General features: G+C 44.1%; 1 protein-coding gene across 1 annotated transcript in view; it reads left to right on the plus strand.

The window, feature by feature from the left end:
* The window catches only part of Cilk1 (ciliogenesis associated kinase 1), a 42,283-nt gene that overhangs the window by 1,727 nt on the left and 20,445 nt on the right, over positions 1-20,111 (plus strand). Inside the window, exons 2-5 of the mRNA XM_087905406.1 lie at positions 3,032-3,086; positions 8,015-8,135; positions 8,966-9,046; positions 17,554-17,686. Coding sequence (XP_087761532.1) covers positions 3,032-3,086; positions 8,015-8,135; positions 8,966-9,046; positions 17,554-17,686 — 390 coding nt within the window. The remainder of the gene's footprint in view (positions 1-3,031; positions 3,087-8,014; positions 8,136-8,965; positions 9,047-17,553; positions 17,687-20,111) is intronic.

Consider the following 20,111-nt stretch of genomic DNA (forward strand, 5'->3'; position numbering starts at 1 on the left):
AGGGTATGCACAGTTATAAATACACGAAGATAGAGTTCTTTGAGGACCAAATTAGAGTCTGCCTGCTGGGCACTAAGTCCTGTAACCATTTAAGAATAATTCTTTCTTACATCCAAACTGAACTTAACATCCAGCTTAGCACGTTCTACTTTTATTCCAGACTTGTTTATCCTTCTTGTCTTTGCTTTGTTTTGTTTCTATGAGACAGTCTTGCTCTGTGGTCTAGGCTGGCTTTGAAGCCACACTCTTCTGCCTTGTCTCCAAAGCACAGGTTACAGAAGTGTAATGTTCCTTATGACTCTGGTCTCCCTATCTCTAGCCAACTCAAAGCCTGAGTTCTCTTGACTTCACTCCCACTTATGCCTCACCTTCACTCATCTGGTTCTGTCGATTGTACTAAATGTCTATCTGTTCTACCTACTCCATTCCTACTAGAACCTCACTTCCAACCTATTACCATTTACCATCTGACCACCAGATCCTCTATAGGACTCTTTGTAACAGATGATCCTCCTACATCAACTCTTGGCTTCTGGTCATATCACTGCTCTTACCAAACTGAAAAGACAGTTCATTAAAACCACTAGTGTTAAACATTTTCCTTGTCTTCCTGCTCTTTGCAGCCCTGTGCTGGATGGTTTTCTGTCAGCTTGACACAAACTAAAGTCATCTGAGGGGAGGAGACCTCAACTCAGAAAATGCCTCCAGGGCTGGAGAGATGGCTCAGAGGTTAAGAGTGCTGACTGGCTGCTCTTCCAGAGGTCCTGAGTTCAATTCCCAGCAACCACGTGGTGGCTCATAACCATCTGGTGCCCTCTTCTGACAGGCAGGGATGCATGCAGGCAGAACACTGTATACATAATTAATAAATCTTTGAATAAAAAGGAAAAAAGAAAGGTCTACATGAGATCCGGTTGTGGGCAGTCATATAAGCTCTTGATGGGAGAGACTCAGCCCATTGTGGGTGGTGCCCACCCTAGGCTGGTGGTCCTGGGTTCTTTAAAAAAAAAAAAAAACCAAACTGAACAAGCCAGATGGAGCAGCCAGTAAGCATCAGCCTTCTGTGGCCTCTGCATCAGCTCCTGCCTCAGGTTTCCATTTTGTTTGAGTTCCTGTCCTGACTTCCTTTCCTCCCCAGCTTGCTTTTGGTCTTGCGGTTCATCATCATAATAGACAAGTCTCTTGTCTCCTCTGCCTTTAGTGCCCATAGCAGAGCTGGGCTGGGTCACTGCTCCTGGCACCAGCACACTCACGTATCTTTTACTTGATCCTTCAACTTTCCTCTAGTTTTGGTGCCCTTTGCCCTGGCTTCTGGGAATCACCTTCTAAATGGACTTCCTACACCGAAGCCTGGGAGAGTCCAGTGTGACATCACTTGCTTTCAGAGTCATCAAACTCGGTGACCTCCAACGCGGTTGGCCTGTTTCCCTAGCTTTGTCTCTTGTCACTGCTCTCTCGCTTCTTTGTTCTCCTCTCCAGCCTTTCAGTGTCATGAACTTCCCTAACACCTTTCTGCCCAGATGGTCTTGTGGTTGGCCCTACTGCAGGTGCCTAGCTACATCGTACTAATTCTTACTTCCGTGGTGGCAGAGCTGAGGGAGCATGTTGCAGGCAAGTAGACCAGCAGCTGAGAGCTACATCTGGAACCACAAACAAAAGCCAGGTGTACTCACCCAAAATGGGGCAAGGCTTTTGAAACCTCAAAGCACACCCACCTGACCTACTTTCTCTAACAAAGCCACACTTCCTAAACTTTCCTAAACAGCCACCAACTTGAGACCATGTATTCCAGTATCCTAGACCATTGGGCATAGACATCTCCTTCAGCCACCACAAATGGTAAGATGCCATATCTGGATCTGCATGTACATTAAAACCCACTTCCTGTGGTGTACTAACTCAATATAGCCACATAGTTAATTTATTATTTAATTGATTCTTTGAAAGTTTCATACATATGTATGATGTATCTTGGTCCTATCCATTCCCAACTCTCCCATGGACCTTCCCAATGTGTGTCCCTCCCACCTTCACTATCTCCCCTTCTTCCTCTTCCTCCTCCTTTCCCTTCTCTTTTTATAACGCCTAACCAGCACATTCTACCTTACTCTGTAGCAACGTATTTGTGGATATCACTGAAGATTTCCGCCAACAACAAAAGTTCTGTTGGCCAGTACTAGCCTAGATAGAGTAAACCTGAAGGAGTTTCCTTTGGGCCAAGTTAGTTTGTTAGTGGTAGAGTCGGACAGCAGACCTGACTCTTTGTACTACAGCAGGTAGCCTGGTTAGGGTTTTTGTTGCTGTGATAAACACCAGGACCAGCTGGTGTGGCAAGGGCTTATTTCTTCTTTCAACTGGAGGTAGGAGCTGAAGCAGAGGCCAGAGAGGAGGCTTGCCCCTTGTGGCTTGCTCAGCTCAGCCTGCTTTTTTATACAACCCAAACCAGCTGCTCAGGATGCCTACAGTGAGCTGGGCCCACTAGCCTCAATCACTAATCAAGACAGTGGCCCACAGACTTCCCTGCAGGCCAGTCTAATGGGGTGTTTTCTCAGGTGAGGTTCCTTCTTTCCAAATACATCTGGATTTGTGTCAGGCTGACAAAAAACCAGTCCGCTGGGTTCCCACTGCAACTGGGAAGATTACTGGCTTAGATTGGACTGATTTGCCATGTTTTAAAATAAAGGCTTCTTTAGATGGTATAATATTTTATAAAAATTGAAACCAACATTGGTTAGAATCAGAATGAAAAAAATTAATTTTTTATTTTTATTTGTGTGTGCATTCATGTATGCTTGTCACAAGTGTGTACATGTGTGCCCACAGAGGCCAGAAAATGACATTGGGTCCCCTGGAGCTGGGTTGCAGGCAATTCGAGCTGCCTGCATGGGTGTGGGACTAAATGTGTTCTCTGCAGGAGAATGCAGTGCTCTTAGCACAGCTACCTCTGCAGCCCTGGATGAAAACATTTTTAAGAAATGGTGTTCAGGCTGTCACTTGGAATAAGCGTGCTATTTTTTTTCTTCTCTTTCAGAATGAAAAGAAAGTTTTACTCCTGGGAAGAATGTATGAACCTTCGGGAAGTTAAGGTATTTATGAATTTACCAGGGAATAATTCTGTTTGGCTGATTAGCATAGCTGTATTCGTGGCTAGATTTAGAGTTGCGGTAGTCATTCCATTTGCATTTTTTCGCTAATGCTATGAAAGAGAAAGAATATGATACAGCTGGTATCCGAAAGTGGAAAATTACTGCATTACTTAATGAATGTATTAGTACTAGAATACTTTTGTCATTGATGGATTTCTTCAACCAGTATCTTTCAGTAAGTGTTGATTTGGTGGACTGTTGCCGCCATAGGTGTCCTTCCTAGCCACTGAGGCACAGGAAGATCTGTCTCCCTGTAGCTTTCCTGGATACAAAGCAGCACCTCCTGCATTTCCTTCACTCTGTTGCAGTGTGTGATGGAATCCTCTAACAGGGCTTTGCCAGCATTGCATAGGGTGTATCTTCACTGGTTCCTTTCCTTTCCTTTCCTTTCCTTTCCTTTCCTTTTCCTTTACCTTTCCTTTCCTTTCCTTTCCTTTCCTTCCCTTCCCTTCCCTTCCCTTCCCTTCCCTTCCCCTTCCCTTCCCTTCCCTTCCCTTCCCTTCCCTTCCCTTCCTTCCCTTTCCCTTTCCCTTCTTTCTTTCTTTCTTTCTTGTCTTTCTTTCTTTCTTTCTTTCTTTCTTTCTTTCCTTCCTTCCTTCCTTCCTTCCTTCCTTCCTTCCTTTCCTTTCCTTTCCTTTTTCCTTTCCTTTCCTTTCCTTTCCTTTCCTTTCCTTTCCTTTCCTTTCCTTCCCAGCTGCTTAATTTGCAGGCTCCACCATGCCTGGTTTTTTGTTTTGTTTTGTTTTGTTTTTCTGTCCAGTGCTGGTGCGCAATCCCAGGACCTCATGCCTACTTGGAAGGTGCTCTAGAGCAGAGGTCCAACCCAGCCCTTACCTTTGCTTTTGTTCCCTTTTCTTTCTCTTCTTCCTTTCTCCTCTCCATTCTGCTTTAGTCCTCCTGTAACATCTCCCCAGGTAGACTGACCACTAGGTTTTCCTTGTGCGCTGGAGGGGGATTCATCCATTGTTGGCCTCTCACTCGGCACTGTTAGAAAAGCGCAGTAGGATATGGAACCAGCCCCTTAGTACATGAATAGGGCTTCCAGCCTAGAGCAGGGACATGCACACTTTGTTCATAAAGGATATGGCTTGTGTATGTAACAAGTAGAAAATATTCTGTCAGGTATGGTGGTGCATGACTTTAATACTAGCACTCAGGAAGCCGAGACTGGCTCTGGGAGTTCAAGGGCAGCCTGGTCTTTGTAGTGAGCTGCAGGCCAGTCAAACCTACATGGTAAGACCTTGTTTTTTTTAAAAAAAAAAAAAAAGTAGAAGTGCAGCCAGGCATGGTGGCACACAGTTTTAATCTCAACACACGGTAGACTAAGGCAGGTATATCTCTGTGAGTTTGAGAACAGCCTGGTCTTCATAATGCATTCCAGGACAGCTAGAGAGACTCTGTCTCAAAAACATACACACACACACACAAAGAAAAAAAGAAGAAAAAATTATAGCATATAAAAATAATAATTGAATATAATTTTATTGCAAGTCTTCCAGTGGAAAAAATAGTATCTATTTGCTGGGAGACTATAAGCTTAACTAGGCCTGGCAGTGGTAGTGCACGTCTTTAATTCCAGGACTTGGGAGGCAGAGGCAGGTGGATCTCTGTGAGTTTGAGGCCAGCCTGGTCTTCAAAAGCAAGTTCCAGGACAGGCTCCAAAGCTACAGAGAAACCCTGTCTCAAACCCCCCTCTCCCCCGCCCCCCCAAAAATTAAACTTAATTAAGGTTCAAGATGTTCAGGGCTAGAGAGATGACAAGAAGCTAAAAACACTTGCGCTTGTAGAGGGCCCAGTTTGGTTCCCTTCCCAGCGCACACATGAATGGCTCAGAACTGCACCAGTTCTTGGGGCTTCAGCACACATAAAATAAAAAATCATAAGAGTAGTATTCTCTGTCACGAAAGTGATTGTAAATACTCATCTGTAGAATCCGCTCCTAGCCCTCGGACCCTCCAAGAACAGGCAGAGCGCAGATTTTTCCAGTGACTCCAGTAGTATGCTAATCTCTTCCTCAGACAGTAAAAGCTCTGGGATCCCAAAGCATCACAGGTAAAGAGCAAAGCGTGACCATCAGCACTCTGTTGATGGCATGAAGCTTTGAGGGTGCCCTCAGTTTGGATGATAAACTTTCACTTTTCTGTACAACTGACTGTACATTGCATTTCCTCTCCCGGAAATGCACACCCTGCCAGCTGACTGTACATTGACTCTCCCAGAAATGCACACCCTGCCAACTGACTGTACATTGGCTTTCCCAGAAATGCACACCCTGCCAACTGACTGTACCTTGATTCTCCCAGAAATACCCTGTACATTGACTATCTGGGAAATGCATACCATGACTGCCTTCGTTGATACTCCTACAAATTCAACTTCAGGAACAAAGATCATATTTTGGTTCTCAGGTTGAGGAGAATCACAGGGTACAAGTAAGGAAGGCATGGCAGGTAGAGTGATGCCATTGTTCTGTATTGAGTCTGTAGTCAGGAGAAGAGCAATGAATGCTGGTATTAGCTTGCCTTTTCCCTTCCTTGATACAAAATCTCATGTAATCAGGTTGGCCTCAAGTCCACTATGTAGTCATGACTGGCCTTGAACTCCTGATTCTTTTGGCTTCAGCTCCCAAATACTGGCCTTATAGGTGTCCATCATCATGCCTGCCTTCCTCTTTTCCCTTTTTATTCTATTCAGGACCCTAAGCCTGGTGCTGTCCACACTCAGAGTGGGGCTTTCTTCACACGTTAAATCTTTCTGGAAACTCCCTCAAAGTCATGCCTAGAGTTGTGTCTCCTAAGTGATTGTAAGTCCCATCAAGTTGATAGCGTGCTTTTGTCTCTACCTCACCTTTGACCTTTAATATGTCTTCTCTATTTGTTACATTCATTAGTTGTTTGATTTTCAGACAGGGTCTCACTGTGTAGTCCCGACTGACCTTGGTCTTAGAGAGATCCACCTGCCTCTGTCAAGCAAGTGCTATATGATCAAAGGCGTGCAACACATGCCACCAAGCCAAGCCATGTATTACATGCATTTTAAATTCATACGCTATGCTCCCAGTGAGGCTGCTGGCCTCTGAGAATCAGACACTGCCTTACACCTGGCTTACACCAGGGTATAATACATTATAGTTTTAACAGGGAGGAAAGTGTTGACCAGTCCCTGAAGGGGTCAAAATTGATACTATTGATTCATCTGTAGCATATGTCCCTGTGGGAACTATTGGTTCATTTTAGGTCACTACTGCTGCCCTTACACAAGTGGTTTGTCTCGGCTCCTTCAGAGACTTTGCTATGACCACATAAGATGCTTCTTTCTGGAAATATTTGTAAAGTGAATACTGTAAAATTCTATGAACTCTACAGATTAGATGGACAGAAAATTTATCTCGCTCAATAGCCTCGCTAAAATTGGAGCTCTAAGCTGCTCCTAGGCCTGGGAGGTCAGTCATGTTTTAGACAGACCACAGCCTGAGGGCCGAACCTGGGCTTTATCCACTACCTGTGTTTCCTCTCTTTCTGAGCTACGCGGATTGAGGTCTGATATTTGGATCCTTTGGGATTTGGATGTTCACTTTAACTCTTCCTTCTGCACACATTCTGTTTGTTTTATTAAAAGAATGTTCTTTTTAATGAAAAGATAGAGAACCTTCTGTAATTTGTCATTGTTGACCTCATTGCCCTGTGGGGGCAAACACTTTTTAAGGTTTAGATTCTGATTATCCAGGTAGCCCTCCCAATGACTGGGTGTCTCTGGATACTGATTGCTGGTCACTAACAGGGCAGCATTTTTGTTCATCATTGGCAGGTAGTGTTTATGGAAAGTCGTATGTACAGGGCTACACTGAAGTGGTCTTAGAAAACTACATGTGTAAGAGGAGTAATCAGAAGCTTGTGTATCATCTTCTGACTCATGTCCATGTTCCTCGGCTGCTGCCTGACTCTCTCACCTGCATTGCCCTTAGACCTTTCACTCAGTATTTGTCAACGATGTCTTCATTCCCTCCCCCCCGACTGCCCCAATAATTAGAAATCACATTTGCAGGCAATGTTATGTGAAGCCACAAGAGCTCAAATAAAAGGATAGCAAAGATTTATTAGGGAACATCTACGAATAACAACAGGCCAACAAGGTATAGAAACGCCACAGTCTTCCGTTCTGCCTTGGGGTCAATTGATGCAGCGATCCAATCTCCAACCAACACACAAGAGAGGAAGAGAGCCCCCTCCTCTTTTATATAAGAGATAGTGTCCACACACAGAAGCCACCCTGTAAGACCGGGTACCCCAAAACTATTGGTGGAATGAATTCCCACAACACACATTGTAAGAAGGAGTGTTCGTCTCAGGCACACAAGTCTGAAGAAAGTCTAGAGAATCAGGCTATCAGCCTCAGTCCTTTGAGGTGTTTCCTGTTGACCGTGTCTGCAGGCTGCTGTCTGGTGACCTCACCCTTAACTGACTGCATCCCCCAGCACTGGAAGATTTAAAGCCATGGATTTCTTTATTGGTTCCCCTCTAGCCACTTGCACAACCTGAATTTCATGATCTGGAGGGAGTGAGCCTAAAATAGCCTGGGCCTATTGCCACAAAAAATAGTCCTGCCCTACTGCTCCAGGCTGGGTGCAGCCAGGAATACCAGCTAGTGATCATATGCCTACCCTTTAGTCAAGTCATCAAAGTCATATTTCTAGATAAAGTTATGTTGACTTCAGAGAAGTACTTTACTAAGTTTGTCAATCAGATGTAATTCATACCATGTTTGCATTCTCAAATAGAAATTCCTTTCTAACTGTGCTTAGGGTGGCTTTCCCTGTTAGAGATACTTGTTTTCTGATTTGTTTGTTTCTCTTTCTCGCCTTGTTTCAGTCTTTAAAGAAGCTCAATCACGCCAACATTGTAAAGCTGAAAGAAGTCATCAGGGAAAACGATCATCTCTATTTCATCTTCGAGTACATGAAGGAAAACCTTTACCAGCTCATTAAAGAACGGGTGTGCCTTAGTCATGACCTTAGTTTTTAACCAAGTGTCTTTGAGATTTATTTTTATTCTTTTTAATTCTTTGTGTAGGCATGCATATGTGTGTGAGTGCCCACCAAGGCCAGAGGTGACAGCTCCCAGTAGCGATAGAGTTACGGTGAGCCACTCCAGTGTGCGCTGGGAATTGAACCCTCAAGGGTCCTCTGTGAGAGCAATATGTGTTCTTAACCTCTGAGCCGTCTTTCCAGCCTCGTAGTCAGAACATTCTTATGAATTAATATTGCAAAGGCGATGTATATTTTGCTTCGCTTACTTCAGTTTTCTAGTTCTTTCTGTAGTCCTTTCACAGTCATGCCTCTGGATTTTATGACAATCTGCCAGCTAGATGAAGGATCCAACCATATTCCTGTGCCTGGGAGCCCTGAGACAACTCCCAGGAAGCAACTTGAAATACAAAAATTCATTTTGTATTGTTGTTGTTGTTGTTTTGTTTTGTTTTGAGAATGTTTCCTTCCTAGGCTGGTCTGAAACTCAAGATTCTTCTATGTGAACCTTCTGAGTTCTGAGATTACAGGTGTGGCTGCTATGCCTAGCTTGTTTTTAGACTCAGTGTTACAGGTTTCTTATTTATTATTATTATAAAAGTTTATTCTTTTTGTAATAGAGTTAATATAATTGGTGCATATTACTTAGCTTCACTGTATCAAAAAGAGATTATTTTTCTCTGTTTATCATCAAAGGATCTTGTAAAAATTTCTTAATTTCATACTACATAATAGAGTAGATTCCTTTTACTACAGAAACTCAGCTTTTTAACTTTGTTTTCTTCTGGCCCATACAGAAATAAGTTGTTTCCAGAGTCTGCTATACGGAATATAATGTATCAGATATTGCAAGGACTGGCATTCATTCATAAACATGGTAAGATATTTGCAATATTGTGTTTCTCAATAGCAGTGAAATGTCATCAGGTGGATAACACAGGAAGTATTAATGGCTGTAGAGCTGACAGGCCGACAGTGGCATTCAGATGTTCCCTCGGGACTTTGATTTCTGAATTTGATTAGGGCTGGGACTTGGTGTCCACTTCTGCCCAGATTTTGTCTGTCATGGATTTGTACAGGTCTACTGTGTGCTGTCACAGTCTCTGTGAGTTGAAATGGTGTGTGTCAGCCCTGTTGTGTCTGAGGATGCTGTTTCTTTGAGTCATCCCCCACCTCTCGCTCTCACAATCCTTCTGCCTCCTCTCTGCATAGACGCCTGAGCCCTGAGGAGAAGGGTTTGATAAAGACATCCCATTCAGGGCTGAGTGCTCCAAGGTCTCCCATTGTCTGCACACTGTCCAGTTGTGGGTCTCTGTGTTAGTTGCCATCTACTGCAAGAAGAAGCATTTCCAATGAAGGGTGACCCACACACTGATCTATGGACATATAGCAATATATCATTACAAGTTGTTTTATTGCTGTAGTAGTAGAGTCTCATCTTGGGCTCATGACCTATCTAGTCTTAGTTTCTTGGCCTCATTGGTGGTATCAAGTGTGGGTTCCATCTCATGGAACAGGCCTTAAATCTCATTTTTTAAACAGTGGTTGGTTGCTCCCATTACCTTTGTGCCACTATTGCACCAGTATATTTTGAAGGCAGGTCATGGTTGTAGGTTGTAGGGTTGAAGCTTCTAGTTGACACTAGCTTGATTTCTCCATGTTTGATGGCATAAGTAAATGGTGACTTCAGCAGTAGGGTCTTATACTCTGGTTATGGAGTGTAACCAATAGCATTCGTAATAGTTTATAATGTTTGGAGGATTTGTCAGTATGCCAGCAAATTTTATTTCAGTAGAAGAAGCAGACAACAGATTTTTTTCTGAGCTTGTTATACAATGGAAAATGTGAAATGTAATCAGTTAGAACATGTGTAGCTTTTGATTTAAAACTTAACTAGTTACCAAAAGCAAAACTACTATTTTTAAATTAAGACCTTCATCTTACATTTATTTATCTAATTTGTGCATGCATGTGTGTGTGTGTTTGTATGCACATACATGTGTTACAGCATGGATGCAGAGGACAGCTTGCAGAAATCTTGCAATAGATCCTCTTTCTTCCACCCCTACGTGGGTTTTGAACTCACATCATCAGGCTTGGAAGCAAGTATTTTCACCTGCTGAGCCATCTTACTGGGCCCAGAATTATTCTTGATACCCTGGCCAGGAAAGCACTTTCTCATGGACCCTTTGCAGGGGATAGTATGCCACATGATTTTATATGAACACATGGCAGGCTGCATAGACTAGTTTTGTTCAATGCCTTCACTGTAGGCCAGTTTTGTCACCTGATCAGAGAAAGCAATTCTGCCCTGCTACAGTGTGTCTCACTTCAGGGATGGTGTGGGTATTCCACAGAGAGATTTAGAATGTCCAAAGGGAAGCATGCTCTATGCCCTTCAGGAAACTCTGCGTTTGTGTTTTTCCTCTTCGCTGAGCTTGTGAAAAGTTAAGCAGCAGTGAATAGAGGCAGTAATCTCCCTGGAACCTCGCTGGTTTCCTCCCCGGAACCTCGCTGGTTCTAACCACTGCAGATCAGATGAGGCCGGATTGAAAACTTTCCCATGAATAGTAACCAGGACATGGACATCTGTGGGAGAAAATAGAAGTGCTCTGAGAAGGTCATTTGAGGTCATCTTAGCATGTAGACACAGGAAGAAGCCCATACACTTTCAGTCTATGGATGTTGTCGCTGTAAACATTGCACAAACAAATGGATTCATTACTCAGTAAGGAGACTGGGTTAAACCTTTTTGGCAATTACTAGATTTAGTGTAAATATTTTCTTTCTCTCTCTCTCTCTCTCTCTCTCTCTCTCTCTCTCTCTCTCTCTCTTTAATTTTTTTGGTTTTCTTTTGAGACAAGGTTTGTCTGTAGCTTTGGGGCCTGTCCAGGAACTTGCTTTGTAGACCAGGCTGGCCTCGAACTCACAGAGTTCTGCCTGCCTCTGCCTCCCAAGTGTTGGGATTAAAGGCATGTGCCACCACCACCCGGCTGGTATAATTACCTTCAGGTAACAATTTAGCACCCCTCAAGGGTCCTTTGGAGCTCTGTACTACCATTACTTTCAGGCCTTACACATTGAGAGTGTGTGTGCAAAGACCGCAGAAGAAGATTCAGCTATGGAGACAGTTAGGCTGTCCTCTCAGCCTCACTACCCTGGTCATCTCCAGAGGTGGTGGCTGACATTTGTGCAAACAGCTGTACGCCCAGTTCTGATTGGAGCTAACTTCATCCATTACCTTTCTCATTTCCTCGTCAACTTCACAGGTAGAAAGAACAGACAGTAACTATGACTTTCAAAGAAGAGGCAACTGCATCTCTGAGAGGCTTAAAGCTCTGCAGAGATCTCACCGCAGCCATGGCAGGGCAGTCTGTTGGGGCGTCTTAGAGGAAGAGGATGGTTATAATGGAGTAGACACTAAAGTCTCAAGTCCTGGCTCCTTTTGTTTGTTTGTTACATTGTTTTAATATATAAAACAAGGGTCTGGGGACAGAGAAAGAAATGCTCAGTGGGTAAGAGCACTTACCACCAAGCCTGGCAAAACGAGTTCATTTTCAGTGGAGTGAGTTGCCCTCTGACCTCCACACACATGCCCTGGTAACACGTGTACGCATACACGACTAATAAATAAATCTGATTTTGTTTTTAACTTAGAGGGTTTGTGTGTTGATGACTTTGGTTAGTTACGTGCACAAGTACCCCTCTCCTGTCGTGACAAGAGGATCATCTAACACACTTCATAGAGCTGTCTTCTGGAAGAGCTGTCCAGCCCTTCCCCATAGCTCATTCTCACAGTGAGAAGGTACAGTCTGCCCCTGGGGAGTCTACTCCTCAGAGAGGGAAGAACAGCACAGCATGTAGTTGCTATGGCCATATTTCATGTCACTGAGTATTTTACCCCCATGGGGCAAGAGCACATGGCTATACTTGATACTGTCTGAACAATGCCAAAACACATGTCCTTGCAGGAATATAATACAAATTGCGTATCTCCTCCTGACCTTCCCCTTACAACTTTCCAGAGCCCACTTCCCCTTCAGGTGTTGGAAATGCATTTGGTGGTTTAAAGGGCAGTGTTTTGCCCTAGAGGTGGGGCTGTGTCTCTGAGCCTCCCCTCTGTCTTAAGTGTGTGACCTTGACACAGCCCTTCTCTCTCCGCCTGCTGCTGCTCCTGTGGCCTACTTTTTCTCTCAATGTGAGCACCATAGGTTTAGATTCAAGGAAGGGCGGAAGGGAAAAAGGGTGAAAATTATCTGAAATCACCTCTACAGCAGGAAGATGTGCTACATAAATTCACATTTAATTACTCTTTAATCATTTCCTCTTTGTTTAATCAGTATCCTCAGTAATAGAATATGGACAGGGGAAAGTCTTCCTTGAGGCTTCCTTGGTTTTCCTTTCTTCCTTGAAGTTATTCATGAAAATCTTCTATCAGAATGAAAGAGGAAATTCTTCTATTGCTGAGCAGGCAGGTGGGGTCCTGAACTTAAATGAAGGGTCTTTTTTCTGTGTTCGAAAGGCATTTGGACAGGAAGGCTCCTACTGTGGCAGATCGTGGCAGAACTCTGCTGTTGTGTGATGTCTAATGGCACGGCTAGGATTCCCATTGTCAAGTCAGGAGGCAGAAGGGGCTTATGGGCCACACTGCACACCTCAGCAGAGCACAGATCCAGGCAGGAATTGGAGCAAAGCGCTAGTGCCACCTCCTCACAAGTGGCACTTGTCACCAGCCTCACAAGCCTTAATTCTTATCTGTAAAAAAATGATAGCACATACACAGGCTCACGTTGACAGTTTGGGGGAGGTTGCCAGAGAGAACTTTCTGTTAGCCGTTCGCATGACGGGCTCTTGCAAGGGTCTCATGTGTGGACACTACCCTCTAAAAGCTTTATGGATACAATGTGTTTCATCCTGCAGAATAAGCCTGTGAGCTATGCTAGGCTCTATTTCACCCATGAGGAAACTCAGGCACCGGAGTTTTAAATGACTAGGCGTTCTTGCTTGTCTACACATTCACATCCTAAGCTGCATTGTCTCTTTAAATGGAAATAGTCATGTTTCACTGAAACAGATGATGTATGGAAAGAACCTACTTAGAGGAATAAGTGAGGAATCTGATGCCTCATTCCCCTTTTGATAAGTGTGCATATTCTCTGTGAAACTAGAATTAGGACGAGTAAGCCATGAGGGAAAGGATGAAGTCTGTCTGTCGGGGGAAGGTATTTGGTGCACAAAAGAGCATGGCTCACAGTGGACACAGACAAGGTGAAGCGTGTTCAAGTGATGCTTGTGTGAGCCCCAGTGTGATAGGAAGAACTGACCTGGAGAAGATGGGAGCTGGTGTAGGTGTTCTAGACGGAGTGAGTTGCTATGGGTGGAGGATGTTTGAGAACAAATGAGTCACTGTAAGAGAAATGCCATATCAGTTTATAAATAATAATTATCCCCAATTAGAGGAGGAAGGAAAATTCTATTAGAAGTCTCAGTGTTGATCTGGACTTGAGAGGATCAAAGCCACAAAGGTTTAGGTGTGGGAGCCGAGAGGGAGCGAGTAGTAGTGCTTGACACCATTAGGCTGTGACACACTTTTTGGTGGGATTGTGAGCAGTTCTTTGCCCCCTGCCCATGATTGGGTTTTCCCATCTGTTCAGTAAGAAAATGATGCCTGCCATTTCTTCTTTCACTGGGAAGTTTTTTTGTTTTTTTTTTTTTTTAAAAGATTTATTTATTATGTACACAGTGTTCAACTTCCATGTAGAGGGCACCAGATCTCATTACAGATGGTTATGAGCCACCATATGGTTGCTGGGAATTGAACTCAGGACTTCTGGAAAAGCATCAGTGCTCTTAACCTCTGAGCCATCTCTCCAGCCCCCTCACTGGGAAGTTTTTAGAGTGCTTGAATTTTTAGAATTTTTAGGTAGAGAAATTGTCTCACAGTTTTCAAGGGTCCTAGGTATGTTGACGAAAGATGATTCTAACAATTGCATAATTCTTAATTAGTTTCCAAGATGGGTACGTACAGTCAGGCCTTCTGAGAACTGGCAAGTGTTTGCAAGAAGAAAGGTTCCCAACACAGTGACTCGGTTATACCAAGACTTAGAACAGACACCACTCATCTGGTGGGCAGATAATGTTTTATTGGGCTGATAAACCATCTGGATTTTGCTGTCAGTCAGATTTTTTTTTCTTTTATTGAAAAGGCCATTCTTGACTAATACTGAATCACTCTTAAGTTTCGTAAACTAAGAACCTCGAGTTTGGTTCTTATAATTATTTGTATTTGGTTTACTACAAAGCTGGTTAGAATTCTTGAAATTGGTCTATGGAAGGCCATCAGGTCTGTGTCAGGACAGTGGCAGAATAAAGATGAAGCCCTAAAATCTTAGTGAATCTCAGTGCACGAACTGATACCTACAAATCCATGTACGCTGTAAAGCAGACAACCTGTTGTATCTGTCTCCTGTCTAACCTAGACCTGACTCTGATCCCAATTCCTTGAGATGTGCAAAACAGGTGGCCCTGTGTTGTGAAGGAAGTGCTTCTTACTCTTGCCTATGTTCCCCTTGAATTTCTGTGATCATTTTTGTGCCTTAGTCTTCCTGTAGGCATGGAGTTCAGCTAAGCCAGCCACTTGGTCTGCAGACCCGTCACTATGCTATACAACTATGTGTTTGGAAATTGACCTGATGCTAAGCCCAGCTGTCTCCCAGATAACAAACACAGAGCAATGCCCTTTTATTAAACCATGGCTACTTTCCGTCATTCATTGCATATTCTGCATTTTGACATGTAAATACAGCACAATTACTTCCTGCTAGAGCAGAGGCAAGCTTGGAAAATAGCCTTGGCTAGTTGTTTAGTGCTATAGGAATGCCCTCTGTCGTACGGACATCCAACAGTGAGCCCTCATTGTCCCCACCCTGTTTCTGAGCCATTGCACTTGTCCCCCAGTTCTCAGTTGCTGTCTTTTAGGACTTTCTCTCTTCCATCCTCCTCACTGCTCTGATCGCTCTATTGATCCGGCGTATTTGGTCCATGTAGATTCGTCACTGTGGTTCCTACACCCTTCCCTCAGCTCAGTTGTCAGTCATATGTTGTGAGACTGCCATGCTTTTCTCGCAGGCAAGGTGTCCAGAAATGTAAAAGGTCTTGACTGTTAAGTGCTTTCCTCTACTCAGGGAAAATGGTAACCGTATCTGTAAACGGTAGAACTCTACACAGGATCAGGGGAAAGGCCTGTTCTCCCTGTGAAGGAAAGACCAAGAACCATGACATTTAGGTGGCTTTGAATCCACAGAGCCCAGTTCATTACTCGTTATGGCCTTCAAATATTTTTTTTACAGAGTGGAAGAATGCAAGAATGGCAGCATATGAAATGTTTGTTCGTTTGTTTGGTTTTGGTTTTTTGATATCAGGATTTCTCAGTATAGCCCCGGCTGTCCTGGAACTCACTTTGTAGACCAGACTGGCCTCAGTTCTGGGATTAAAGCCATGTGCCATGACTACCCACCTATAAGGTGTTTTTTCAGACAAAGGACAACTCAATCAATCTTGGAGAATGGTTAAGATTGGGATTGATATAGATAAAAAGGAACAAGGGCACATTATTAACGGGGTAAACATTGGCAGAGTTTTCCTGACCTGACATCTACTCCCAAATAAATAACCGGCAGCTGCTTCCCAAATAACTGACTCGAAAACTTAATATTAATTATAAATGCTCCGTCTTCTTACTAGCTAACTCTTACATTTAAATTAACCCATATTTCTTATCTATGCTTTGCCATGTGATTCGTGGCTTGTTACCTCATTTCTACATGTCCTGCTTCTTTGGCTGGCTAGCATCTCCTCTGACTCCATCCTTCTCCCATCATCCTCCTAATCCTCTCAGTTTACTTGTCCAGCCTATAATTCCTGCCTGGCCTCTGGCTTTTATGAAACCAATCCAAGTGACAAATCTTTGCAGTGTATAAAAGGATTATTCCACAGCAGGTAAATACAGTAAACTTAAAGAGAATGACGAATTTCACCTGAGTGAAACACGCTCTATATAACTGGTGATCAGTATTGGGAAATACGCTTTGCAGTATGGGTGACTGAACCTAGGGCATCATGGATGTTAGTCAAATCCTTTACCACAGAGTTCTCTCCCAGTTAGAAAATACATTTATCTCTTTAGGTAGAAATAAAAGAGATCAGATTTATTAAATTACTTAAAGAGGCTATGGCAAAGGTGTGTGTGTGTGTGTTGGGGGGGGGGGGGAGACAGTGTTTAAATTACTAGAATGTGTAGAGTCCAAAGAAGCTGGAGAAAGGAACTATGAAAAAGTGATGGTGCAGTCCCAGGCAGGGAGAGCAGCTTGGAAGGCGGAGTGAAAGGGAGAAAGGCCAAGAGGTATTCTAAAGGAAATTCAGGGCCTGCCCATCACTACCAAAGGAACATATTCAACAGAACTACCGGGTACTTGATGATAGTATTAGAGTTTGAGAAGGAGAGATTGTTTTTAGGTAGTTTTGGCCAAGCTGCTGTAGGGATGAAAATGGCGACATCCAGTCAGGATCCTATTACAGATACAGCTTTCAAGGATGGTACAGGATATAACGTTAGAGATGATAACGCATGACTAATAACACCATCAGCGACATCAGCTAAGTTGTCTTTTCTATTCAAGCCTTGCGGTAAGATGGAGAAGCTCCCTGAGTGATGTCTGTGGGTGGTAGCTCAGGGAGGAGGTGGTTTGGGTTTGCTAGACACTGTATGTTTGTGTGTGCCTGGTAGACTCTCACATTAAACATCGTCCTTGCTGCGTCTCCACGGCACTGCTGAGGCTGAGACTTCTCATTCAGTCAGTGATCTTCGCTCCTCACGATGTGAGCTACACATTGGGCAAATTAGTAAATCCTCTTAAACAGTGTCACAGCCGTATCAGAATCATAGGTCTGAGTAGACCATACCCGTCAGTCCTCTCTGTCTTTCTCCCTCCCTCCCTCCCTTCCTGTCTGTCTGTCTGTCTGTCTCTCTCTCTCTCTCTCTCTCTGTATGTGTGTGTGTTGTGGTTTTTTAAGACCAGGTTTTCTCTTGACTGTCCTGAAACTCACTTTGTAGACCAGGCTAGCCTCAAACTCACAGAGATCAGCCTGCCTGTACCTCCCAAATACTAGGATTAAAGGTGTGCTCCACCTCACCCGGCTAATCCTTGGTCTCTTAAAAAAAATTTTTTGATTTTATATGTGTGTGTATGTATGTATTTGTTGTTGTTACAGTATACATTTAATGCCAATGTTAGAGTTGTTTGTTACAGATGTTGTCAGATGTTAGAGCTGCAGAGTGCAGTACAGAAAGGAGCATGCATTTAGATTCCTTCACTGTCTCTGCAGGCTTCTTCCACCGGGACCTAAAGCCCGAGAACCTCCTCTGCATGGGACCAGAACTTGTGAAAATTGCAGACTTTGGATTGGCCCGAGAAATCCGATCAAGACCTCCATACACAGACTATGTGTCTACTAGATGGTAAAGGCTTTTTCTCTCAAAATTACTGTGGTGACACATACTTCTTAATCCCAGGAGGCAGGTGGATCTTTGTGAGTTCTTTGCCAGCCTGGTCCAGCATGAGTTCCAGGCTGGCCAGGGTTACATAGTGAGATCCTGTCTCAAAAAAAAAAAAAAATCAAAACAACAGAAACAATAAAACTTTATGCTGAGGACAGTATTAATCATAAACATTAACTTCTCACTAAAATGACACCAATAGTTCAAACACTACAGGTATTTTGTTACTGAATGAAGATATAAGCTTGTGTTCAAAGCAGTTTTAAAAGGAAAGCCAACATGCTGTCCACAGTCTAAATAATTTTTAAAGATTTAGATTTATTATTTTATGTGTATGAGTGTTTGCCTGCATATATGTGTGTACGTGTACCATGTGCATGCCTGGTGCCTGAGCGGTCATCTCCTCTGGAACTAGAATTACAGATGGCTGTGAGCTGTCATGTAGGTGCTAGGAACGGAACCCGGTTCCTCTGCAAAAGCAGCCTGTGCTCTAAATGGCCAAGCCAATTCACCAGCCCTTGTCTAAATAATTTTTGTATGAAAGTTTTTCTGAGGGTATTTCCCCCACAACCTTCTTCCCTGCTCTCTCTTTTTTTCCCCACCCAATTCCGTCCTGTGTTTCTGAAGATGCCGAGGGGATTCCTGTGTGCAAGAGAGGTGGCTGAACACTAGAGCTGGTCCTGTTCTCAGAGAGGACCCAAGTGCAGTCCCCACCCTCATTGGGTGGCTTATAACCAGCCATTTGTAACCCCAGCTCCAGAGGGACCCGACACCTCCTGTCTCATGTGCACACACCCCCACACAGAATTCTTTAAAGGCATTGGAAGAGAAGGAGGAAGAGGCACTCCAGTAGACACATGCTTAGTAGACAACTCGGGGGGAGTGGAGTCTAGCTTTTAAAACTGTGGGCTGCAGTCCCGCATGTGGTCAGGTAACCGAATGAGGGGTTGTGATAAATTGGGCAATGGTGAAAGGCTTCTGAGTGTACAGCTGAGAACTAACTCAGAATCAGCTGTGCAATGGGTCAGGATTTCTGGCTGTGACCCCAGGTTGCATGCAGGACTTCACTGTCCCACGCTACCGTCTCGCCAGCAAGAACGACGCGGGGCACTTAGGATACTTCTGTAGTAAAGCTTTAATGCCTCTTGAGAGGGAGAGCATCAGCTTCCAAAGCGGAGACCCCGAATGAGGGGAACCCAGCCCTTATAAAGGAAACAGTCCTCGCTTCTGACGTGTCACTCTTGGATTGGTCCACTGCCCATTATCCCAGATGATGCCTCGGGAGTAGGCAGGGACGCAGCGGTAGAGAGTTACCAAGCACGTGCGCTGGGATTAAAGGCGTGTGCTACATCACCTTGAACTCACAGAGATCTGCTTGTCTCTGCCTCCCAGGCGTTGGGACCAAAGGCGTATACTACCACGCCTTGAGGTCACAGAGGTCAATCTGCCTCTGCCGCCCAGGCATCAGGACTAAAGGCGTGTACCGCCACACCTTGGGGTCACAGAGGTCAATCTCTACCTTTGTTCCTAGAAGCAATGGAGAATGTGGTCCGGCCCTCCACACTTCACTGCTGCTTTGGCTCCAAACACATGGCGTGTGTGCTCTTCAGTGCGTATGCTGCCAGCCACACAGTGCCAGTGAGGCTGCCCAAAGCCTTGCAGCTCAGATTCAGGACTATCATATGTTGTAACTGCAGTGATGTGAATGAATTTTTTGCTCTTGTAAAATAACATAATAGTTTAACTGTAGAAAACAAAGACTTTTAATATTTTCCTACCATTTCCAGTATCTCTTTGGATTGGATTGTATTAGAGTGTTTGACTTTTAAAGTTGGTGTTTGATTTGCTAGTTGAGTTTCATTTAAAGGAAGTCAGGGTTGGAGAGATGGCTCAGTGGTTAAGAGCACTGGCTGCTCTTCCAGAGGTCCTGAGTTCAATTCCCAGAAACCACATAGTGGCTCACAACCATCTGTAATGAGATCTGGCGCCCTCTTCTGGTGCGTAGGCATACGTGGAGGCAGAATGTTGTATACATAATAAATAAATAAGATTTTTTTTTAAAAAAAGGAAGTCATTAGATGGAGCTGAGACTATGGCTCAGCGAATAGAGTACCCACCAACCATGCATCAAGTCCTGGCTCAACCCTCAGCACCTCATTAAACCAGGTGTGCTGGCTCGTGCCTGAAATCCCAGCACAGGGAGATGGGGGCAGGAGGAGCAGAAGTCCAAGGTCACCCTTGGCTACAGAGTGATAATGGCCAGCCTGGGCTACATAACACTCTGTCTTGCCAAATGTGATGGTGCCCGCCATTAGTCTTAGCATTTGGGAGGCAGAGGCAGGCAGATAGCTGAGTTCAAGGCCAGCCTGGTCTATATAGAAAGTTC

The sequence above is a fragment of the Myodes glareolus genome, chromosome 4 (genome assembly GCF_982192425.1).
Source record: "Myodes glareolus chromosome 4, mMyoGla1.1, whole genome shotgun sequence".
Lineage (NCBI taxonomy): Eukaryota > Metazoa > Chordata > Mammalia > Rodentia > Cricetidae > Myodes > Myodes glareolus.